The sequence below is a fragment of the Rhinopithecus bieti genome, unplaced genomic scaffold, assembly GCF_001698545.2.
Source record: "Rhinopithecus bieti isolate Rb0 unplaced genomic scaffold, ASM169854v2 scaffold_4908, whole genome shotgun sequence".
Classification (NCBI taxonomy): Eukaryota; Metazoa; Chordata; class Mammalia; order Primates; family Cercopithecidae; genus Rhinopithecus; species Rhinopithecus bieti.
This window is the reverse complement of record NW_016804541.1, coordinates 558,077-583,152: the sequence shown is the minus strand read 5'-3', so window position 1 is coordinate 583,152 and position 25,076 is coordinate 558,077. Positions and strand designations below refer to the sequence as shown.

The 25,076-nt window shown below is 44.9% G+C and overlaps 1 protein-coding gene across 2 annotated transcripts in view; it reads left to right on the top strand.

Annotated features, from left to right (window-relative positions):
* Positions 1–25,076, top strand: part of TLN2 (talin 2) — a 467,299-nt gene that overhangs the window by 372,372 nt on the left and 69,851 nt on the right. For both annotated transcript variants that reach the window (XM_017869077.1, XM_017869076.1), the window contains 10 exons: positions 864–957; positions 2,940–3,029; positions 4,927–5,049; positions 6,386–6,529; positions 8,141–8,302; positions 14,328–14,468; positions 14,918–15,099; positions 16,498–16,630; positions 19,224–19,325; positions 23,835–24,005. In XM_017869077.1, the coding sequence (XP_017724566.1) occupies positions 864–957; positions 2,940–3,029; positions 4,927–5,049; positions 6,386–6,529; positions 8,141–8,302; positions 14,328–14,468; positions 14,918–15,099; positions 16,498–16,630; positions 19,224–19,325; positions 23,835–24,005 (1,342 nt within the window). The remainder of the gene's footprint in view (positions 1–863; positions 958–2,939; positions 3,030–4,926; positions 5,050–6,385; positions 6,530–8,140; positions 8,303–14,327; positions 14,469–14,917; positions 15,100–16,497; positions 16,631–19,223; positions 19,326–23,834; positions 24,006–25,076) is intronic.

Below are 25,076 nucleotides of genomic sequence, written 5' to 3'. Positions count from 1 at the left end.
AAAAAAAAAAAAAAAAAAAAAAATGTACAAAATATTCCAAATTGTTCAGGTTGTCTTGTTCCTTGGGGGCTGCTGATGAAGGGTCTTAAATAGTGCTAATACGGTCTATTTGCTTGTTGCAAATTCTTTCTTATGAATGTATTAGCTTTCTTAGGAGAACTACAGTTGACCCTTGACCAATGCAAAGGTTAGGGGCACTGACCCCTGCACAGTCAAAAATTCGTGTATAGCTTTTGCTTCCCTAAACTTTACCAACAGCCTACTGTTGACTGGAAGCCTTGCTGATACCATAAACAGTTAACACATAGTTTGTATGTTGTATGTTAATGTATTAAGTACTATATTCTTGCCATAAGTTGAGCTACTAACAAAATGATAAGGAGGAGAAAATGTACTTTTCACTAAGTGGAAGTGGATCATCATAAAGGTCTTCATCCTCATCCCTGTCACATTGAGTAGGCAGCGGAGGAAGAGGGGTTCATTTTGCTGTCTGAGAGGTGGCAGAGGTGGAAGAGTTGGAAGAGGAGAAAGGAGAGGTAGACACACTGCTGTGATTTTTACTGGAAAAAAAAAAAAACCCACCTATAAGCAGATTTGCACACTGCAAACCCATGTTGTTCAAAGGTCAACGGTATTAGGACCCCTTCCAGGTCTAGCAAATGAATTATCCAGAGGCAAGGTAGAGTTTCTCTGTCTTCCCTGGGTATGGTTTATTTTTGGTTGTATAGGGCCTCTGTGGAAGAGTTCTCCTGGGGACCCGAGCCAAAATAGTGAATTAATTGTATTTCTGGTGAGCCTGCAAAGCATTGTAGGGGAAATTACTGTTGATCTTTAAAAAAAAAAAAATTCTGTTTCTGTCACAGAGCTGTGACAGAGAGCATCAATCAACTCATCACTCTGTGTACCCAACAAGCCCCGGGCCAGAAAGAGTGCGATAATGCCCTGCGGGAGCTCGAGGTAGGTCCCTGGGTCCCTGGGAAGGCTGCTGAGGACTTGAGAGAGGGAGTGTCTATGTCTGTGTGTCTGTCTCTCTTTGTCTGTGTCTGTTCTTTCCCTATAGGGCTAGTTTTCTCTTCTTTGTCCTTGCCTTTTAGCTTTCCTCGGAGGTTGTTAAGGCCAAAGTTCCAATCCAAGTGGAAAGAAACTGAAGATAAACTACATTTAGTTGGGATTATCGTTCCTGCTTCTCATTTTTCCAGCAGGAGAAGATGTATTTTGTTAAAGGATTCTTTATTTCAAACAGGAAGAGGCCTGTGATGTTGGGTGTAGGCTGAAGATCAGCAATTTTTACCTAAAAAATATTGGAGAGATTGTTCTGGAACAATGGGGAGAGAGCTAGAGGCTGGGATAGGTGTGCTTTTGAGTAAAAATGATTTTCCCATATATTGTATCTGTACCATATAGGGGATATGTAAGAGGAATCCTAGGACTAATACTACTTACACAGTCAAGGTGTCTGTGGGTCCCCTAAGGGCCCAGAACACAGTGTGGGTGCTTTTCATTTTATACTCATACTCATGTTATTTATGCTTGAAAAGTTAGGTATCCCCATAGAATGTGTGTGTGGGTAAACATAAAATCAGTGTACCTACTTGTATGTCCTAACCTGCAGTCCTAACCAATGCAGGTTATATTGAGGTGCCAGATGGGTATCTCAGTAGATGTGGGTTGATTGTCCCAAGGTACCTTCCATTTCTGGATAAATCAGCATGTGTCTGGCATGGTGGGAATACCCACTGCAGCTCCTGGAGCATTTGATTGAGGCCCTGGTACTGGCACTAGGCCATTGTGCACAGCTGGAAGTGAGAAGGGGATTGTTATTACAGGACCGAAGCCTTCTGAAAACAGTTGAGAATATTTCTTACATTGGCTGAATTACTGCCCTATTCTGCTCTGTTCACATTTGCAAATATAAATATGTAGGCTGTGGATCTAAATGAGCTCTGTTGGCCTAGGTGCCAATACTCCATCCCTTATTGATATCCTTGTTCGAAAAATATGACTATTTTAGGATTGCTGTTACTAAAACAATTTTGATTATCCAAGGAGTGGGAGGAGGTTCTTGAATGAAATGAGCTCATTCCTTACACTGCCCTCTTTCCCTCCCATTTTTAACAGCTCAGCAGTTCCCCTTCCTTATCTCCCAGCCCCCCACCAGCCTTTGTAACTCAAATGACTGTCTTTTTGTTGGCTGTGTCCCAAAGATTGCTGGGCCCTAATGTACATTCTCACTCCCTGGGGAGGAGGATAAATGGCTGCATCCCCAGGAAAAGTCCCTTACAAGTGGTGATCAAAGGTCATTACAGTGCCATGACTGAGCTAGCCATGGTTTTCAGTGGCTTAGAGACAGAGAGCCAGGCCCCTACACCCATTTATTTCCTTGATGAGGACCTAAACAACAATAAATATTTTCTATACTGTTTAAATTAAAAACAAATGAACCATTGCAATGGGCAGTTTGGGGGAATTACCTTCTTTCATGCCTTCCCATTAAAATGTTCCAAAATTGGAAAAACTGAGGGTTCTTACTAGTCATGAAGAAATGAATGAATGGCCTTTTGAAATTTAAACTCCTTAGAATTATCCTGCAGAGAAATTGTGCTAATTGACCATGCATGTATTGCCTTATAGTAATGTTCTAATCTGTTTTAAATGCCATCCTTCTGTGTTTACCTTGTTTCTTCTTTAAAACTGAAAACAAGAGATTCTCATCTCTGGCAAAGCTAACCGGAGGCCTGCTCCCCTATAATGAGCATTGTGTTGCTAACAGGAAATTTGAAGTCATGATGTCATGATCTAAATTCTCAAAAATCTGAGTAAAAGTGATTATGACCAGAAACTTAACATATGGAGGGAAAGTTGATAGTTGGTAGTTGATGTTGCATTTCTTTTGCTGTATGACGTTTGCTTGCTTTTTATGTTGTGTTGTTCTTCTGTAGACTGTGAAGGGGATGTTGGACAATCCTAATGAACCTGTTAGTGACCTCTCCTATTTTGACTGCATTGAGAGTGTGATGGAAAACTCCAAGGTAAGACTGTCTGTACCATAAGTCAGAAGTTAGCATTGCTCATCAAAGTGGGGAGAAGTTTAGACGTGCCTTATGTGCATCTGCCCATGGCTGGTCTGCAGGGCTAGCCGCATGTAGCATGAAGCCTTATGGAGCCCTTTGCTCAGGAGCTTCTCAAACTTGAGGATGCATCAGAATCACCTGGAGGGCTTATTAAATACAGATTGCCTACCCCCAAGTTTCTGTTTCAGTAGATGTGAGATGAAGCTGAGATTCTACATTTCTGACTATCTCCCAGGTCCTGCCCCTATGGTCCAGGAACCATACTTTGAGAACCCTTTCCTCTCTTTTTTCCACAACTGGGTCTTATTGTGAGTCAAATCGTGTATTTTCTACACTGGAACTGATTTGGAAAGTCCTTCAGTGACTTGACTTACATGGGATCCTCCTGTGTGTTCTTTTGCAATCTGTTCATGGCATGCATTCTCAAGGAGGGTGAAATTGTTTTGTTTTGGTAGGACATTGGAGAGGTGTTGAAAAAATTTAAGATAATATAATGGCTCGTTACCCTGCTCTTATCTTAACCTTACTCAGCAAAATCTTGTTCTTTGGTATTTGATTAGGGAAAAAAATTTTTTTAGTGGCTCCTTAGTGGAACAATAATGAAAACAAACAAACAAACTGTTGAGAAACACTCCTCTGTAGTAATCATACCAATGTCTTTTGAGAATGTGAAAATTTCACCTTCATCAGAAGGTGAAAATGAAATGTAAGGGAGATGAATGGATGTTGAGTTGTTGCAATCTGGCTTTGTAGCTGGAACATGGTTACTTTTATTCTAGCGGGGAAACATCTGTATTGGTAGTGTCAGAAGGACTCAGTTTGATTTAGGCTAAAACTAGAATATCCTCATCCAGTACCTTTTATGGAATTATGATTGTCTAAGGGAAGGATGTGTACACACTCAGATCTAAAGAAATGGTTCCTTCTTAAAGAGGAATGTGAGCTTAGGAGGGAGGGAGAAATAGTGTACATAAAACTACCCTCTACCTTCTTCTTTTTTTTTTTTTGCAAGTCCTTATGTAAACTGGATTAATTTGTATATCTAAGCAATTTTAGGAAATTTATTCCTTTCCAAGATGGCTTATTGACAAATGGTCTCTGCTTTGGGTTCTAGACCTGGCAATACCATAGTCTCTCCAAAGGGTAAGACATGCTTCAGTTCCATCATTGTTGCCCAGGAAAATATGACCAGCCCTCCTGGGACATAGTGAGGGAACATCAGATTCACATCGTGCACCCTGTACTTGCCCATGTGACCTTCACTGTGACCTTGTACAGGATGCGTGATCACTCTGGGTTGGATTCTGAACACTAAAATCTCTTTTAGCTGTTAAATTGTAAAGAACTCTGAAGAAAGAATACACCATGCCAGCGATTTTCAAAATAAGGCAAAATTCTTATAGTTTTCAGGAAACATACTTAACAAAGATCTGTGTTTAAATTTTATTGTCAGTAACTAGACAAATGACATCTGGAAGGCTGAGTCTCCTGCTTTCTGTTTATGACCTCACCTACAGCTCGGTGGATATGATTTTTATATTCTAGGAACTAGTTCTCAGTTTAGACCATTCACCTTTGAGTTGCCTTTTATAGACTGTACTCTATAGTCTGTGTATATTAACTGTAACTCCTTGGAATATAGATAACTTTAGGGTTATACTTTCATTGTACATATCTCTTTGTGGAATGGAAATGATGTAATTCTCTTCCATCTCTTCTTAATACAAATAAAGGAGAATATGTCAAATGTTCCAAATTAAGTTGCCTTGAATGTTAAAGTTGGAGTGTAGCCTCCTTTACCCCTTGGTTCGAGGCAATGCTGGATAGAGAATGTTGCTGGCCGTTTGTTTTGCAGGTTCTCGGTGAATCGATGGCAGGGATTTCACAGAATGCCAAGACCGGGGACCTCCCTGCCTTTGGGGAATGTGTGGGGATTGCATCCAAGGCTCTCTGTGGACTGACAGAGGCCGCAGCCCAGGTAAGGGGCTGGTCCTGATACAGCCATGTGTCCTGTGCCAGATCCCTGTGGGAGGTGCGGGGCAACTCCAGCTGCACCTCTTTCTCCAAGTACCATGGGAAAGACAGTGGCTTCTGTGCTGGCTGGGGCATTTACACAAAACATGAGCCAGTTACCCCCCAGGAGCAGAGCAGCCATGGGCCAGGCTGGGGAGCATGGTGAGACTCAGTACAGACCCAGCATATAGGTTCAGAGGCCAACTTTTCAATTGTTTTAAAAGTTTTTATTATAGATGAGTTGTTTGGGGTAGAAAAATAAGCACTAAATAATTTAAATTTGCTGAGGCTTTAGAAATGCAAAACTGTTATGTCATGCTCTTTTTAGGATCAGAGAGAGAAAAAAATTAGATGCCATCATGCAGAGAGATGATTTGGCACATTCCTTGCCCTTCTTTGACTATCCTATGTATTTTCAATGATGATTGACCTCCTGTGACAGAAGCTTCAAAGATGTCAGCATCTACTTTAACGGGTTCATCTTTTGACAATTATACCTTGAACTTAGAAGATTTTACTGAACCACAGAGAAACATTACTAGTTTAGGGGATGAAATTCTCTACCTTCATCCTTCCCCTCCGATCTCAGGGGAAATGAAATAAGATAAAATTCCTGTGCACAGATTCATTTTTTCTCTTTTATTTGGCTGACACATCTAAACGGAATTGCAAAGAGAAGGCCTTCCTTTGTGCCCTCTTGTCCTCTTGGGAACCAAATGCTGTCTTTTTTGTTGTTGTTTTTTTCTGGGCCATCTTACTCAATTACAAAATTAAGATCCCTTCTGCTATTGAAAATACTGACCTAAGCAATAAGGACATGCTTCAGTAAGCTATGAGATGAGGAACCCTAGGACAGGGCAGGCTCCAAAGTTGGCTGACCCAGCAGCTCCACGCCATTGGTCTGCATGCACCCACTGTTTTCTGCCTCTCCTGTCTGCCAGCCAAAGAGTCAGCTTCATTCTGAGGCTGGGCAGCCTCGTGATCACAAGACAGCTGCCAGAGTAGTCAGGGCTGCGTCCATCCTTATCCATGCACCCAAAGAAGAATTTCTTGAGGCTCTCTCCTAAGAATAAGGAGACTTTGTTCCATGAGCTTGTGATAAACTCCTGCTGGCATGTCAAGCTGGCATAAACCTGTTCATTACTGCACCCTTATTGGTGAGCGGCATGAGATTACCTTGACCAGTTTGAACTAAGGAGTGCCTGAGTGTGACAGCAGCATATATAGTGCGGACCATCATCCCCTACAGGCTCACCTGGGAGCATGGAGCCTGAGCTGTGGTTTTTCTCTTCCCTTTCTAGGCTGCATACTTGGTTGGCATCTCGGATCCAAACAGCCAGGCAGGCCACCAGGGCCTAGTGGACCCCATCCAGTTTGCCAGGGCTAACCAGGCCATCCAGATGGCATGCCAGAACTTGGTAGACCCTGGCAGCAGCCCATCACAGGTAACTGTTGGGGAGGATGTAAGATTTCAAGCCCTTAAGCAGCTCCTCTAGGTAGGTTGTGGGAGACTATGAGAAATTAGTAAAGAATCTTGTTCTTTCAGAGCTTGCAAAGGTAGCTAAATGCCAGCACTATAGATAATGACTTGGGTGGGGACAAATATTGCAACATATGATGGATCTGGAAATTTGTAAGTGCCTTGAAATGGGGTGCCAGAAGGCAAAAGGAGTGAAGTAATCACAGTGAGATTCACAAGGAGTCTTCATTTCAGGGGACATGCATTGAGGGCTTGTTCTGTGCTTAGCTGTAAGGGGTCAGTGTGCGCAGGGCTCCATTTTGTACCCCTTGGCTCTTAGTGTGTTGGGCAAAGTTTGGAAGATGCAATGACCAGGGCATGATGACAGTGCCAGGGATGTGCAAAGGAAGGTGTGATTAATTCTCCAAGGGGGCTGTCAGGGCTCACTTCCCAGAAGGGATGGCACTGAACCAGGCCTCAAAGTTGGGTAGAATCTGCAGCACAGAAAGAAGCCAGAGTGCCATTTGATGAAGAGCCAGTACGTGTGACATTCCATAACATGTCTCATACCTGAGTGGCATGGGGTCCCGGTCACTTATTAAAACAGTGTGTACCGAAAGGAAGGAGAAGTGGCTGGAATGGGGGTGGCGGAGGCAGTCTTGTTAGTGACATGTCCACCATCAACCTGGGGCCCACATTCTTGAGGCGGGAGAAGGACCTGAACAAAGACGGAAACACAAGGACCGTGTGGACCTAAAGCAGCCCTGAGAGCTGGTGTGTCTGGGAGTCCTTACTCATCCAGCAAGGCCAAAGGGGTGTTACCAGCCTCAGCAAAGCAGAACAGGTGGATTCAGGAGAGCAAATGAGTTGAGGCTGGCGGGGTGGAGCCTGTGGAACTTCCTGAGCCAGACACCTCAGTAGGTGTCAGCAGCTCTCCCATGGATGAGAAGGGAGCTGTTGCACCTTGATACGTATTTTTCTCATCTGGATCTGGGCTCTACAGTCTGATGGCCACTGGCTACATGTGGCTGTTAAGCACCTGAAATGGAACTAGTCTGAATTGCGATGGGTTATGAATATGCAGTACACCCTGAATTTCAAAGACTTGGTATGAAAAAAGATGATAAAATCTCAATAATATTTTTAAATTGATTATATGATGAAATTTTTGGATATACCAAGTTAAATAGAAGAAATTATTTCATTAATTTCTCGTTTCTCTACTTATTTTAAGGTGACTACTGGAAAACTTAAAATTGTGTATGTGTAAACCTTGGTCTAGATTCTACACCCTGGACCTCCTATGTGGGATTCCAAAGGCTAACTGATTACATCTCCTTTAAGACTACGTGGGGCTCAGCCTATCCCACCATTATGTCAGCACCTCCTTTTTTCTTGTTCTTTCTTTATTATCTTTGCTTAAGATTTCTTGCCCTCCTCTTTCTTGGAGTGACTTTGAGGGTGGCAGAACTAGACATGCTTATAATTACGTAGGCTCTGACCATGTGAGTTGAACAGGAACCCAGGGCCGAGGACCAGGGTGGACCCCTCTGCACTGTAGCATGGGGTACCCCCAAACTAGCTCCATGCTTTGTAGGTCCTGTCAGCTGCCACCATTGTTGCCAAGCACACATCAGCCTTGTGCAATGCCTGCCGCATCGCCTCATCCAAGACGGCCAACCCAGTAGCCAAGAGGCACTTTGTCCAGTCAGCCAAGGAAGTCGCCAACAGCACTGCCAACCTGGTGAAGACCATCAAGGTAGGTAGCTGGATTACAGGCCTTACTCAACTCTGTTCCGGAGAGGGAAGGGGAACAAGATTTAAGTTCCGCTCCTCTCCTTGTCTAGTGAAGCTTAATTTCTAATTCAGTCTTATGGTTTATGTCACTGAAGAGGCATCCCTTACTAATGGAGATACTCTTCGTGAAAAACCAACAGCCTTGCCCTCTACTAACCTTTTAGCTGGTGGGGAAGGAGGCCTCCCCGAATTCTGTAGATGAGGAGCTTAGGGACAGAACTCTGATGGGAAAGGATTGGTTATAGGGCCTCTGTTAGCGCTATGCTTGTGTAGCAAATACTCTGATTTTACTTAAACGATATGTTTACTTATGGCGTTTTTGGGTGGGCTGGTAGAGGGCTCTCCCATTGTTGCTGGATATATCTGGACCAAGAGAGTAGGTGGAAGGAGAAGGGAATGGGAAATTGTGGAAAAATCACTTAAAACATTTTCATCATTCCTGTGATATTAATTGTTTATAGCTGTTTGAATTTTTTAAGTGGAGCATCAACTTTTCAAAATAGAGCCTCTAGTGTTCGTAGCAAATTCACCTGTGCATTAAGGTATATGGGGATGTGGCGGGCAGGCAGGGTTCACTTGCAAGAAGCAAGTGGGAATCACTAGGCCGTAGTACTTGTAGATGGGTGATGAAGCCACAAACACAGTCTGCCCTCAGCCAGGACCAAGCAGGCAGCAGGCAGCTGACCTGTGGGAACACAGCCACAGCCTAGACGACAGACCACAGGCAGAAGGCCCAGCACCATCTCCCCAGCTCCCTCCACAGCCCCAGCCTTCAAAGGAGCATTGTCATGGGAGGCAGGATACCAGTTCTGTGTTAAACCCTGGACACTGCTGAAGGGAAAGGCATTGAAGGAGTTAACACTTTTTACTTCAGGGTTTTGTATTCATTCAGATGGGAGGGTTGGCTTTACTGCTGGGACAAGTCCTAGAGTAAGAGAAGTTTTCCCAGTTCTCTCCAGAGGATAGGACACTGCACACCTAACTTTATTTTGACGACAAAAAACCAGTGCAATTGTATGCAGAAATTAGTCAACAGGATGACCAAGCAGAGGCAAAAGGAGAGAATACCCAGCCCAGCACCAGCTGGAAGCTGGCGGTCAGCACATGGGGCTCGCACCCCAGTCAGCAGCTTCTTAGCTATTGAAACAAAGAGTCTTTTTTTAAGAAATGAGCAAACAAAAACCCCTCCCTATTTGAAGGCAAGAGTAAGCTCAGTTGAAAATGAATAAAGCCAGTGTCCAGGTGCCCCATGTGATCCTAGCGGCAGGTTACCTGAATTACCATCATGGTTCACAGTAATTAGGATCCTAGCGGCAGGTTACCTGAATTACCATCATGGTTCACAGTAATTAGGAAGTAATAAAGCTTACATTTAAAAACGTTTATTTGGTGCTTTGGGTATGTCACTCATTCACTCCATACAACCACCCTGTGCTTACCCCATTTTACAGGTGGGAACCTGAGGCACAAAGAGGTTAAATAACTTTACCAAGGTAACTCAGCCAGGAAGTGGTGGGGCAGAATTCAAACCCAGGCCCCAGAGCCCCTGCTTTCAGCCCTGGCATGCTGTTCACCTCTTGGGATGGAGAGACAAAGTCATCTCTCCAGCCTGGGAAGAAAGACCTTGCTGTGTTTGCAGGGCTTGTATGTGAGTTTGGGGAGGTGAGGGTGGAAAGAGCAATAGAGTTGACAGCAGTGACATCGTTGGTTGCTGTGTAATGAGCTTATCTCCGTTAAAATCACTCACTTTCTGGTTGTTAAAAAACATTATATTTAGATGGACCAATGGGGTAAAAAAAGGAAAGACACTCTTTATTCTGTAGAAATTCCTGGAGCCCTTTCTTGTCTGCCTTCTCTTCGGTTTTAAATCCTGACCTATCTCTATATAAAGCATCTCTGTTAAGATCTCATGTTCTTTTCAGATTCTCCTCACAGTGTCAAACCCTGTTTGCAATTCCCTGCAGCAAATGAGCTCTTGTGATGGCCTAAAAGATAGGCCTGTACAGAACATCAGAGGAGGAATGTCGGGGGGTTGTAACGTGGAAAAGATAAAGGCCTCTGTCTCCTGGAGTACCCTGGGAACGAGGAGCAATGCAAGAGGAACAGAAATGAACATGTTGCCCCTCAGCGTGTGGAAATGGGCCTGGTTTTTCAATTCCCATCACGTGGCAGGGTTTGCTGGAAGCCATGAGCTTTGCTTTTAATTTACTAACAGGAAAGTGGTAAAGGTCGTTTCACTGTAGCACATGGTACTATATACCGAACATTTTCCTGTTTGAAGGAATGGTTATGTATTCTCTCAAACAGAAAAACAAATGAATATTTAATTCCCTAAGTGCTTAAGACAGCTGCCCTCATAGCTGCATATTACTCTTAAGTTTTATGTGCTGCTTAGTGCTGTTTTTTTCTTTTAACTGTGAGGATGTGCCCAAGCCTAAATCCCAGCTGCCACACCCTTGTAGTCATAAAGAAGGGAGGGGAGCCACCAGGAGAAGCACGAGGGGGCAGGAGCAGATTACGTCACACAGTGGCTCATTAGCATCAGTCACTACTGATGGCACTCTTTAAAATCCCAGAGCAGGGCTCCACGAGAATCCATTTCTGTGTTTCTGCCTTCTGCCAGGGATGGCTCTAAATACTGGGTATGGTAGAAAGATGCACACCCCTAACCATAGCAGCTGTGTCTCCGAGTCACCACGTACTCTGTTGCCTGCCTTTCTGTCTTCATTCAGCTCATTACCTAGTCTTGAATCAGATGTGTGGAATGGAATGTTATTTTAAATGTGCAGTCACTCACATTTGAGTGCCAAGTAGAAATTATGCAACAGCAGCATTTGTTTTTCTGAGAAGTTGAAGTTTGGCCTTGCCCCTCACAGCAGAGTTAAAGTTCGGGGTTTTTGCAGTTAAGCACTTTCAGTGTGTACCACAGACACCCGATCCAGCTCTCTTTAATCGAATTTGACTTGGCCGTGAGTATGCTTTCTTGATCATCCCTATGTTTGGATTGGGAAAGTGGTTTCTTTAAAAGGAAAAGGAAAAAGGCTCTTGGGCTTTTTACTCCGTGTTCTGTTGCCTTTGTCTAAGGTCAGCAGGAGAGAAGGGAGCCAGGAGGCTCGCATCATTGTTTGAGGCATGCCAGTGAGTAGCAAGGTGACCTTGTCAAGTCATGTCACTTTCCAGGTGCTGGTTTTATTGTCTGGAGAATTGGGGGTTTAAGCTTAAATTGTCCTTACGGTCCCCTCTAATCCCCGAAGTTCGTGAATCTTTTATTTTGTGCATACACAGAAATTGTCTCTTCCAGATCTCCATGGTATTTTGCTAAGGGGGACCACTTGGAGCAGGCTCCGGGTTTGGAAGTGTTCTTGTCCTGGTGGGGCCTGGATATATGGCTGAGTAAATTTACCCTTTCATCATTATGGCTGGTATGCCAGACGTTCTGTGACATGGAAACTCTCATGCTTGAAATTTCACCATTGGGCAGCTTTGAGTATTCAGTTTCCTTGAGTGGCTCTGCTGTGCCCAATGGAAGCAGAGTTTAGAAGTGAAATATTACCTGTGCAAACTATCCTTTCTGATGCCGGATGCCTTCTTTGGATGAAGTAACTTGTCCTTTTTGAGAAGGGAAGATGATTGATGTAGCTTGCTATTCTAGTTCATGTTATTCAAGGCTCTGACCTGCAAATAGCAATGGGCTATATGTTAATATGATTTTAAGGCCTATGCTTAAAACAAAAGCCCCAAACAAACAAACAAAAAACCCCGTCTTTATTCTAGTAGTGCTGTCTATGAAACCTACACAATTAGAAAACCATTCCTTGAGATTTCCCTTGAGTAGAGTCATCTTTTCAGTTTGAAGAAGTTCAGCTTAGGGTTGGTGGCTTGATTGGCTGCGCTTCTTCCCAATAGACTGAGAGGTTGTGGGAGCAGAAAGGGGAAGAGAAAAGCGTGGAGAGGTAAGAAGCAGGAAGGGGGAGCAGCACCAAGGGAAGGCTGAGCATCTCCTGTTAAGCTAGAAGTTGTGTGATCCCACCTGAAAGGATATGATTGGAGAAAGCCATGTATCCACTGGTGGGGCTGGGACCTGAGTTTCTTCCACTCCAAAGTCCACTCTTGCAATCAGCTTGCTTCACTCCTTTGCCTATGTTTGGGTCCACCTGTGTCAGGCATCTGCTGAGGGGCACCCACCCTGCCTGGCACTGGTGTTCTCAGATTGCCCTGAAGTCTGGTGAATCCTGACCTCCAGGGATCTACCAAACTTCAAAGCGATATTAACAGTGCAACAAGATCAGAGTGCCAAGGTGGTTCACTTCTACCTGGCCAGTGCCAGCAACATAAATCAACATTTACCAAGTATGTAAGTGGTAGTGAGAAATGAGGTTTAAATGTGAGCAAGAAGTAGCTGGTGTGCAAGGGTTTCCATCGGGCCTGGAAGAATGGCAGAACTGGAGAGGTGAGGGTAGGGTCAGGGCCTGTCTGGTGGGGGAAGGGCATGAGCCAAGGCGAGCCAGGCACTGTATTAGCAAAAAACAATAAATTAGCCAGGCTTGCGGGAATTCCTCTGAAAATATTAGCATTGTGGGTATGTAATTATTGTCCCAAGCTGCCAAGGCTTGATTGGAATGTAGTTGTTATTCAGAAATCACCTTCAAACCAACGGTGCCTGCCTCCTCTTGCTTTATTGGAAAACAGAAATGCTCCCACCTCAGATCTGCTGTGCTTGGTGATGCCAGTGCCCCTATTTTTTTGATCCCAGTTGTCTAAATTGGCTTTATATGTTGCTCATAAGGGTTAAGTTAAAAGTTTAATTGGTCATTTAACAAGGAAATTTGCATTCTTCTGCAAGCATAACTGCCTTTTCAAGGGTAGCCTTTTGCTGGGAGGGAGGGTTTCTGTCATTGGATCACAGGCTGTAGGTTCTAACAGTCTTGATCCTGAGGAGGTAGAGTCCAGGGCTGGGAACCTCATTGAAGTGTTAACCCTTTGTGAGGCAGTCTGGCATGGATCACAGGCCACATTCCGGGATTCTTTCATCCATCCAGGCCATAAATCAGCAATAGGCCTGATCACTCAATGCCATTGTGTTACCTGCTGTTAGTTTTGTTTTGTATTGTTTTTTAATTATGAAGCGTAAGATACATAGAGAGAAAACACGTTATGTGTAGAGTTCAGTGAATTTTCTCCAGTGGAACACACCTTGGTAACTCTAGCCAGATTAAGAAACAGAATGTTATTGGCATCCAGAAACTTTCCTTGTGCTTTCTCTGGTCTTATCTGCTCTTCTCCCACCCTAGATTAGGAGGGCCACCTGTGTTTGCACTTGGTACTAATGGAGTTGTACAGGAGGTACCCATTTGTGGGTGGCCTGTTTTGTTAAATATTATGTTTGAGATTTGTTTGTATGGCTGGGGGTAGTTCTCGTCTATTCCTTCCCATTGGATTCCATTGTGTTCATTTCCAAATGATGACAGTTATGCCCACCTTGCCTGCATCAGTCGTTAGGGAACATGCAGGTAAAACTTAGAAAAAGTTAAAAGTACTGCTTTAAAATACAATAAAGTATGTTTATTGTTTGGAAGAGAATAGATTTAATCTGAGTAAAATGAAGGCGAAGATCCGAAGGATTCTAGTCTCAAAAGTGAGGAGGAAAGTAGTTCCGCTGCATGGTCTGGTGCAGGGGGTCACGGGGCATTGAAGAGCAGGCTGCTGTTTAAATCTGTGTCTCTGCTTCCTGGGAGTGGGACGTTGACTGTGGAGGCCGTTGTCTTGTGAGCTACACATTTGTCTTTAATTCTTCACAACTGCTAACGGGGCCCCTCTGCTTAATGGCGGGAGTCTCTTTAATCAGTTCTTATTTATTGGTTATGAAGTCACCAAACATTTTCAGTGTTCCCATTGAACCACCTTCTTTCACTCAGAGGTGATTCCTGTGGTTCAGGAATAACTTGTGCTTCTCAATCAGGCAGAATCTCTGTGTTTTGCCCCATCAGGCCCTGGATGGGGATTTCTCTGAAGACAACCGCAGTAAGTGTCGCATGGCCACCGCACCCTTGATTGAAGCTGTGGAGAACCTGACAGCGTTCGCCTCAAACCCTGAGTTTGTCAGCATTCCCGCCCAGATCAGCTCCGAGGTAGGGAGTTTTTGTAGGAAGATAACACTAAGGTCTTTGGCTAACTTTATGTGGCACCAAATGAGTTAATAGTTAAAACTCCGAAAGCTCTTTCTGTCAACATGTCCGCGACTGTTACTCTTGTCCATCATGGCATGTGCGCAGTGAGTGAAACACAGTGACTCCACCTCTCTTGAGAGATGACGTATATGTAGAGAACAATCTTACTGCCTAGGTTTGGGGCGATTCTTGGGATGTGTCACACTCAAAAATGCTAGTTAAGGGGCAAACATGGGTTTAAATCCCCACCGTGCAGACCCTGGGTAATCCAGTCTTCATGGTTCCCTACCCTCTTTGTCTCCTTCAAAGGGGCGAGGTGGTGATTTGGCAAAGAACAGGACCTTTCAGGGCCCACCTCATTCACTTATATCTTCGACCCTGACTTTGATTTCTGTGCCGTTTGGTCTCAGGGTTCCCAGGCACAGGAACCAATCCTGGTTTCAGCCAAGACCATGCTGGAGAGTTCATCGTACCTCATTCGCACTGCACGCTCTCTGGCCATCAACCCCAAAGACCCACCCACCTGGTCTGTACTGGCTGGACATTCCCATACAGTGTCCGACTCCATCAAGAGTCTCATCACTTCTATCAGGTCAGTTTCCCATCCAGAGGTTGCTGCTAGCCTGCATCTCAGCAGGGCAGGAGGAGGATAAGCCTACCAGGCTTTATACTTAATAGTGATGTTGTTGATCATTATCATCTTTTTCTTTATCTCTTCGGGGCCAGAAGCACTGGTCACAATAGTAATTGCTAACTTAAGTACTTACATATGCCAAATACTACTCCAAGTGTTTTATCTGTGTTACTTTATTTGAACATCACAACAGTCTTGTAAGGTACCACTGTCATTATTTCCATTGTACTGATGAATAAGTTTAGGCAGAAAAATTTGGGTAATATTCCCAAGGTCACCGTAAGGCCCAATGGCTGTCTAATCACTGTACCACATTGTCTGTATCTAGGAGTTTAGGCATTGAGCACCATTGTTATTTAGCAGGATTCGGGGTTGCAGTTAGTTTGCTAATAAGACAAAGAATATTCTAGGGCCTGCAGTAACTCTGAGCATCTCTGACCTCCTTGGTGATAGTGGGAGCCTAAAAAAGACATCCCCAAATAGACATAACATTTCTGAAGTTAGCCAGTTAATACCTCACAGCATGAAATTCATCTTCCTTAATTATATTTTGCTTCCTAGTTGCTTTTGAAGCTCAAAACCACAGTTAACTTTATTTCTTAATGGCTTGCAAAGAAAAATTCACTACATGTTTTAATTCCTACTATAGCCCAGGACTTTGTGACTAGTATGCAATGTAGAAAGCATAATACATTTGCACTGGAAATAGTGCTGACTTTTTTTTTTAAATAAGAGTCCTGGCCAGGCGCGGTGGCTCAAGCCTGTAATCCCAGCACTTTGGGAGGCCGAGACAGGCGGATCACGAGGTCAGGAGATCGAGACCATCCTGGCTAACACAGTGAAACCCTGTCTCTACTAAAAAATACAAAAAACTAGCCGGGCGAGGTGGCGGGCGCCTGTAGTCCCAGCTACTCCGGAGGCTGAGACAGGAGAATGGCGTGAACCCGGGAGGCGGAGCTTGCAGTGAACTGAGATCCGCCCACTGCACTCCAGCCCGGGCGACAGAGTGAGACTCCGTCTCAAAAAAAAAAAAAAATAAGAGTCCTGTGCTTAAGCCAGTGAATAGAGAATCCAAGTCCAAATTGCTCCCGTTGCAGTTGCCTGTTATCAGCCTAAGGTGGAGGGCAGGACCATATTCTTTCCACCAGAAATAAGTAGAGTTATCTGAAGTGTTAAATTAAGGAATGCATGGGCTGTGCAGTGAGACATTGCCAACCAAGGGTCAGGGATTCCTCCTGAAAGGAGGTGACTGAGTCAGGGAGGAAGTGGACAGGGATCCTGGCCCACCAGTGGTGGAGCAGGCCTTGGGACTTGAGCCCCATGGAGCCTGTGTCCAACTTGCACTGTTCCTTCCAGGGACAAGGCCCCTGGACAGAGGGAGTGTGATTACTCCATCGATGGCATCAACCGGTGCATCCGGGACATCGAGCAGGCCTCGCTGGCTGCTGTCAGCCAGAGCCTGGCCACGAGGGACGACATCTCTGTGGAGGTAAGCTGGGAATCTGGGGGCCTGCTTAGCAGCCTCTAGATATGTTGAAAAATCTCAGCATCAGACTTGGAGGGGTAGAGGTTGTGGGTCCAAAATGTTTCTGTTGCTGGAGTTTCATCATTAGACAGCCATTCTCTGTGGAGCCAATCTGGGAACTTTTTGGAGAGGGTAGGGCAGATGCCAAGTAGAGAAGGGTGGCTTGGGGGAAGGAATATATGTTACTGGGGTGGAAAGTTCAAATGTGGCTGAAATTGGGAGGGAAAATATCAATATCAAGGTAATTTAGGGGTTAGGTGGGCACCGTGTTTGTTTTAACACATCAGTAGAGTGGACCTAGGTATGTAAATTGTGAATAATTCTCTGTTGTCATATTTCATCAGTGTGCTTTTTAGTTAGTTGGCAAATTCAGCATTAAACTAATGCATTGGGTCTGTTCAGAGATCAAGGATTCTGCCCTAAGTTATTCAATATCTAGCGTTTGAGGACTTTGGCATCCTATTATTAATTTAAAGCCACTTTGCCCTCTCTTGCTTGTTTTTCCAAAGTTTAGAATGGAATTTTCCTACTTTTTCCCTTTGAGTTTTTTCCTATTACCTGTCCAAAGGTTCCTGACTTTTACTTCTATCTCTACTGAAAGCACAGTGCTTGACATGCAGAAGGTGCTTAATAAATATGGATGGTCTGTTTATTGATGTTTATCTTCCTGCCACTGAATTCATTAACAATCAGCTTTCGGCCCAGAGTTAGTATTGCTCATTTTTATTAATAGAGCTGTCTATTTCGCTCCACCTTCACCCTCCTATTTCCAGAAAAAGAAAGAGTAAATTTTCTCAAACTGTGTGGGATGCTAGAATTATTCTTTTGAATCTGTTATTAATGTCCATATGTATATGCAGGCAGACAAGTACAAATAAGTGTACCACTTGATGAATTATCACCAACTGAATAGGCCTTTCAACCAGCACCCAGATCAAGAAGCAAAGATGAGGCCAGGCACTGTGGTTCACACCTGTAATCCTAGCACTTTGGGAGGCTGAGGCGAATGGATCACTTGAGGTCAGGAGTTCCAGACCAGCCTGGCCAACATGGTGAAACCCCACCTCTACTAAAAATAGAAAAATTAGCCAGGCGCAGTGGCAGTCACCTGTAATCCCAGCTACTTGGGAGGCTGAGGCAGGAGAATCACTTGAACCTGAGAGGCAAGGTTGCAGTGAGTGAGCCGAGATTGCACTACCACCCTTAAGCCTGGGTGACAGAGCAAGATTCCATCTTAAAAAATAAAAAAAGTAGCAAAGATAACCAGCACCCCAGAAGCCCCCCTCATCCGCCATCCTTTCACCATATCCTCCCCCAGCCAGTACATCTCCTGTTTTAACTCCCTCACTAGGAAGAGAGCCCTTCCCCTTTAACTGCATGTGCTCCCTAATCATACAGCCTGTTTAATTTAACAAACCATCTGTAATAAGACAGCACTGTTGGAATATTCTTGCATTCTTGACTATAATCACATTATGAATGTGAAGATAATAAGTAATTAGCTAAATAAAACCCTTGGCCGTCTTGGAAGTTTCTCTCTGCCTGCTCCCATCTGTCTCTATTTCTCTTTTCCTTTTCTTTTCTTTTCCAGGGTTTTGTTTTCAAGTTTGCGTGTTAGTCTGCTCCTCTTGTTGAGGACACTCTGCCCACATCCCCGCTGGCCCATAGACAGCATTGTTCTGTGGGAAAGTAGCAAAGGCTAGAGTCTCATTTCTGATGAGCAGGACATCGCCACTTCGGCGGAGTTCACTCAGTTCCATGCTGGTGTGTGCAGACCTAAAACGCCCAGTGCACTGATGCATTAATCCTACATCTATCAGTGAAGCTCCTATGAATAGTCCTACAAAGGGATCTGATCTTTCCTGCCACTGGCTGAGAATCTCCACCTTTGAATCTCCCGTCCCCCACATTCTCAGAATCATCTAGATATCTTGCTGTCTCTTTAGGGCATGATTCAATTCTTTGGGGGTGGAGAGATTAAACCATCTCTCAAGCCTGAGAAGAAAGGCCCTGAGGACTCCGTTTTTAATAATTTGCATATGCACCACCAAACACAGTGGACTGAGCATTTTCACGGTGCACTGTTTGGGAAGTAGTCCTGCTTTAAAGGAGCTAATCTCATTTTTATGTCGCTCTCCCTCCTTAAGGGGTTATTAGTTCTGAGAATACAGCGACCCGGATGTTCCCTCAGACCCCTCCATTGTCTCCCTGCATTTGGAAGAAGTCATCGTTTTAGAAAGCCATGACTGTTCCGCATGTCCACTAATTACATTAAGGAACCTAAAGTAAAGATACCAGTAACGTCAGTTGTCAGGGTTGACAGGAGCAAGAAGCCAGTTGCGAAAGTGTCTCTCTCAGGCCTGCTTCTTCTCTGTCTCTCTGGAGGAGTCATCACTGAGAAGGTCAGGGCAGGGCGCAGTGGCTTGATGGCACACACCCAGGCATTTTGGTGTCTGCTTTGTATGGCCTCGCTCATTTTTCAGAGGGGCCTTTTTGAATCAGTGCAGCTCTGTGGGGAGCTGTTACGGGATGAACTTGACACTTCTCTCCTTATCAGGCCCTGCAGGAGCAGCTGACTTCGGTGGTCCAGGAAATCGGGCACCTTATTGATCCCATCGCCACGGCAGCTCGGGGAGAAGCAGCTCAGCTGGGACATAAGGTAATGCACACCGAGGGGATCCTGTGAGGGTGTGCGTGTGATCACAGGAGAGAGGATTTTACTGACTTCACTGTTCTCATTCCCAAAAGCCTGTGGTACAAGTATTGTGCCTGAGTCCAATGCTGATTTAAGCTGCAGAAAATAACACTGAACCTCTCTCTGGCATCCTCTCCAGAAATTATAAGCTCAGGATCTATTTTTACCTAGAGTTCAGAAGAAAACTTCAGTACAGTTTTTCTGGTTGTGGCCAGAGACGTAATTTGGCATTTACAGTCGTCCGTTGCAATCGGCCTTTGCTGAAAGAAGCCAGAGACTGAAGCAGACACTCCCAGCCTGGAGTCTGCCACCTCTGGCTGGCTGGCCAGCCAGCCCCATTCTGGTGTGTTTAAGGGTACATTATTCTTTTGTGGTTTCTAACATAGTGTCTACTCTTTGACATAATGAGGCAAAGCAGACCTCTCTGGATGACCAAACCCTCCCTAGGTGTCCACTCCAGGGGAGCTGTTCGGCTGGCGGTTCATACCCACATTGTCTTAAGAGCTGAATGACGTTTTGCCTGGTTGGGGTTCATTTTGCAAATTCTTCAGGGACAGTTGGCTTGTCGTACAACCTGTGCCTCAATAGGGAGAGCCCAGAAATTGGATTTTTAACCACCTTGGGTTTCCTAGTGCAGCCATCAGTATAGATGTACATAGGAAGAAATACAGTAGCCAAAATCTTCTTGGCAAGTATCGATTTTAGAAAATCAATATTCTTGCTTTTTCAAATTACAGAATAGCTTAAGGGCCTACTCACCTTCCCACTGGTTCCAAGGAGGGATTTTTGAGATTTGAAATCTCAAAGGCCAGTGTCTCTCTGCCTTTTTAAGTGTGGCATATTTCATTTCTTTCTCTTCTCTCTTCTCTTCTCCTCTCTCTCTGTGAGACAGAGCTTTGCTCTTATTGCCCAGGCTGGAGTGCAATGGCGCGATCTCAGGTCACCACAACCTCCGCCTCCTGGGTTCAATTGATTCTCCTGCCTCGGCCTCCCAAGTAGCTGGGATTACAGGCGTGTGCCACCACGCCCAGCTAATTTTTATATTATTAGTAGAGATGGGGTTTCTCCATGTTGGTCAGGCTGGTCTCAAACTCCCAACCTCAGGTGACCCACCCGCCTTGGCCTCCCAAAGTGCTGGAATTACAGGTGTGAGCCACCGTGCCCAGCCAGCATCTTTCATTTCTTAGCCGAGTTTCTTTATATGGCAATTAGAGAAGGGCTTGTCCTTCTGTGTGAAGAGGTTTGCAGGGGTAGGAGAATGGTCTGGACACTGGGGCCACTGCCTGTGTGCCCATAAGGGAAACTGAGTTTAGAAGAGAAGCCGGACATTTTTTCAGCGTTACTTTTTATTCTAGAACTTTTGTAATAAAACATTTCTGGATGTCTTTAGAGGACAATACCCATGTCTCTGCGGATACTTCATTAGTATACAAGATTAATTCCTATGTGACTGGTTAGCATCAAAAGAAACATAATGTATTTATGTTACTTGACTTAGAAATTTACTCTTGGCCCTTGGGCTAATCCATCTCTTACCTTCTAACAGAGAGTTTTGGACAGAGGCAGTCTGTGGGCCCTCTATCCCGAAGAGCCGTGGACTGGGAGTTCACACCCACATTTTCCCCAAGGCTTCATTGCAGTGCTCATGGGGGGCCCCAGATCAGCAGCTTCAACAGCACCTGGGAGTGATAAGAAATGCAAATTCTCAGACCGAGCTGTGTTCATGAAGTTCTGTGGCTTAAAACAACAGAAATTTATTCTCTCATCCAAAGTCTAAAATCAGGTGCTGGCAGGGCCGTGCTCCCTCTGGAGGCTGTAGAGTAGATTCCCTAGTGAATCTGTTGTTTGCTTCTTCTGTCTTCCTGTGGCTCCTGGCACTGCTTGACTATCACACTGATCCCTGCGTCCATAATCACGTTGTCACCTGCTCCTCTGTGTCTCTTCTATCTCTTAGATGGACACTTTTTACTGGATTTAGAGCCCACCCAGCTAATCCAGGACATTCGCATTTCAAGATCCTTAAATGCACCTGCAAGCACCCTTTTTCCACATGAGGTCACATTCCCAGGTTGCAGGGATTTGAATATGGACATATCTTTTGAGGGATCACCATTCAATCCACTGTGTCCCTAGACCTAGGAATGAACATCATGTACCAAATACTCAAAATTCTGTTATTTTAATGCACATGCTAACCCAAGGGAGGATGTTTCCTATTCTATCATGTCCAAGAACTAAAGGTGTTAAAGTCCTTGCTAAGCTCCCTAAATACAGAGAAAAGCGCATGACTTCAGAAAGCTTTGCCTGTAATATGTGAGCACCTAGCCTTTAGTGAGTGCTTCCTATGTGGCAGTTAGCGTGGTGAAGGGCTTTCATGTACACTAATCCTCCTACCAGTCCTGATGAACTCTCAGTGCTGTTATTAATCCCCATCTTACAGATGAGGAAACTGAAGTGGAGCAATTAGAACAATTTGCTAACTATTTCTCAGTAAGGAATTGGCAGGGAAGATTCAAATCCAGTGATTCTGAAGCCAGAGCTGACGTCCTTCATGGCCCAGCCATGCTATCTCCATGGGGAAGCTGGGCTCCCGTTCAGTTATTGCATTTAATGATTCTCAGCACACAGCAACCGCTGACATTTGACAGTTGCATTGATGAAATATACTTTTAAAATAATAAAAATAACCTGGAAAACATGTAAGATTCTAATGCATTAAACATTTTGACTCCTCCTTTAGGACATAAAGGACCACCCTAAGCCCTCAGCCCCGATGACCCCTCAGTGCCCCATTCCCTTTGATGGTGACACCAATGCCCTTCCTGGGGATGAGGATGAAATCACATGCAAGTGTGTGGAGCTGCTCCCTGTGGTTGTGCAGGCCATGCCCTCCACAAAGGCATTTGGCTGAAGTGGGAAGTAGGGACCAAAATTCAGCCTATGCTCTGCCCTGGCGTCACTCATGTCTGCCCAAAGGACCCCTTTAAAATTCACCCAAAGGCTCCCTAAGGGCTGGCAACAGCCCTATTCACCAGATTTGAAACCTCTCGTAAGATAACCATAGAGGGGATAACCATTAAAAATATGCTTATTGTTGGCCAATAATCATGTCTCACTATTAGCGCTAATTAAGGTTTGTTTTTTGGACACGTTCCCCCACCTTGCCCTAGCCACCACCCGCCATCATCCTCCACCCCCTCCTGCTGGCCCAGTGACTGCTCATGTGAGTGGTCTTCCTGTCCACATCCCACAGCACTCATGCTTCTCACATGTGATGGGAAGAAGCGTTAAGGGAGGTGCTGGCTAAAGGTTTGAACTGAAGTGCTCTTGAAGGGCATAGTTTAGCCATTCGTCATTACCGCACAGAAAGAGGCATTGAACAGAAACGTGTGATTCATGCCATTGTGTTTTCTCTGAGTTGAGGATAGATTCTGAGAGGGGATGGATTCTGGTATCTGAAGTGAATATAGCAAAATGTTAAGATCTCATATTCTGGTGCCAGGTAGAGGGGTATCCAAATACCGAATGATAAACTTCTATAAGTGCAGTGCTACAAAGCAGCAGGACTGCAGTCACAATGAAAGTGACGGAGACCATAGACTGTGGCAGCTGAGAGCTGGGGCTGTGGGGTGGGATGCCGCTGTCTCCAGCTCTCAGCTGCATGAGATGGAGCATGCGTCTCAACCCCTCGAAGCTTCGGTATCTTCCTGTGTATCTGCCTCTTAAAGTTATGGAGGCTCAGTGAGGAAATGGATGTTAAACTTTCAGCAGAGAGCCTGGCACAGGGAATGCGCCCACTGGATTGCAACACGTGGCCCACACCGCCCAGCTGGTAGGCAAGCTTTGGTGAGCATGGATGGATGTGCACGGTATCGCCCTCCTGGAAAGGGGCCTGTGCGGAGGCAGTGGTTCCTGTAGGGATAAGCTTTTTTTGTTCTCCCAAGTTGGGCTAATCATAAACAGAGCATCTAGGCTGATGTGAAATCATTTGTGCTTTTTTTCCAAATCAAGGCTTGGTCAAAATGCTCCGGGCAAAAGGCAGTTGGGATTGGCTTCCTACAAAGCTTTTGAAGGTTTCTTTCATCTCTTGCTTTTTTCTGCTCCCCTGCTACCTTATCCTTTTCCACTCCCCCTTCCTCCTGAGTTTGTAAGATGTCTAGTTCTTTTAAAAGTTGTTACTTTATAGAAATTGACAGTTTGTAAAATTGAATTCAATTCTCATATCTCACTCTGGATCTTGGAATGGGTTTCTTAGCACCTCTGCCATATTTAGAGAGATGAAGAACTCCCTGGAGGAAGTAAAAACCGAGAAAGAGTACATTAATTAGCAAGCGCTTTCAGCAGTAAATTGCCGCAGATCTGCCTCTGCCTGTGAGTCAGCCCAGTCCCGTTCCCCTCCCGCACCCGACCGTGGAGCCCCTGAAGGAGACACGTGTATTTACATGATACATCTGTGGCTTTTTTTTTTGAAAGGTGACACAACTGGCAAGCTATTTTGAGCCCTTGATCTTAGCTGCAGTCGGTGTGGCCTCCAAGATTCTTGACCATCAGCAGCAGATGACGGTGCTGGACCAGACCAAGACGCTCGCAGAGTCTGCCTTGCAGATGTTGTACGCAGCCAAAGAAGGTGGTGGAAACCCCAAGGTATGGTCCAGGATTTCGGGGACTCACTTAGGACCACTAAGAAGCCATCATGCATTCCTGCCATAATGTGTCCCTCCGGGAAAAAACACTTCCAGTTCTTGTTGGTGGCATTTGAGCTCCCACTCTGAGATCAGAAATAATTTATTGGCCTTCCCAGGGTTCTTAGGGAGGAAATGAAGAAATATACATAAAAGTTATTTTTTTCTTGACAGAATGTGTAGACAAGTGTCCTTGGGGAGGAAAAATGTATGGTGTGATGATGACAGGGATGAAAACTGTAATGCTTGCTGGGTCCCTGCTCAGCACTGACACCCAGCTTACACAAAGGAATGCTCTATTGTGCTCCAGTAATTTCGATTCCTAGTACTTAAGAGACTGCAGTTTAATATACAAATCTCCCATACCAGTGACCAAGTATGACGACAGCCTGTCATAGGAGACCTCGCACCACATTTTACTCTGAACTTGGGAAGTGAAGAAAAGAGAAGAGCATATGCAAAGTCATAGGTAGATTTATTAAAGGGTTGTGATTTCTTCAGGAATAGTGAGTGGTCTGATCTATCTGGAACATGCGGAGTTGAGGGACCACCAGGCAGGAGGATGGACTAGGCTGCAGGGTGACAGGTCTCTTCCACATTACGGACTTCGGTCTTCATTGTAAGTAGTGGGGAGCCATTGGCGGTCTTTAAGCAGGGAATGGCACAACCAGTCCTTATTTTAGAAACATTAGTAGCAGTGTGAATAATGTCATGGACTTTCCTTTTCTTTTCTTCAGATAATGTCTCACTATATTGCCCAGGCTGGTCATGAATTCGTGGCCTCGTGCCTTCTTCCTGCCTCAGCCTCCCAAGTAGCTGGGGCCACAGGCACATTCCACCATACCTGGCTAGCCTGCTTGCTCGTTTATTTACTTATTTACTTAATAAATTAATTATAGATGGGGGTCTCACTATGTTGCCCAGGCTCATCTCGAACTCCTGGCCTCAAGCAATCCTCCCCCTTTAGCCTCCCAAGTACCTGGAATTATAGGCGCAAACCACAGCACCCAGCTTGGACTTAAGTTTTCTATGT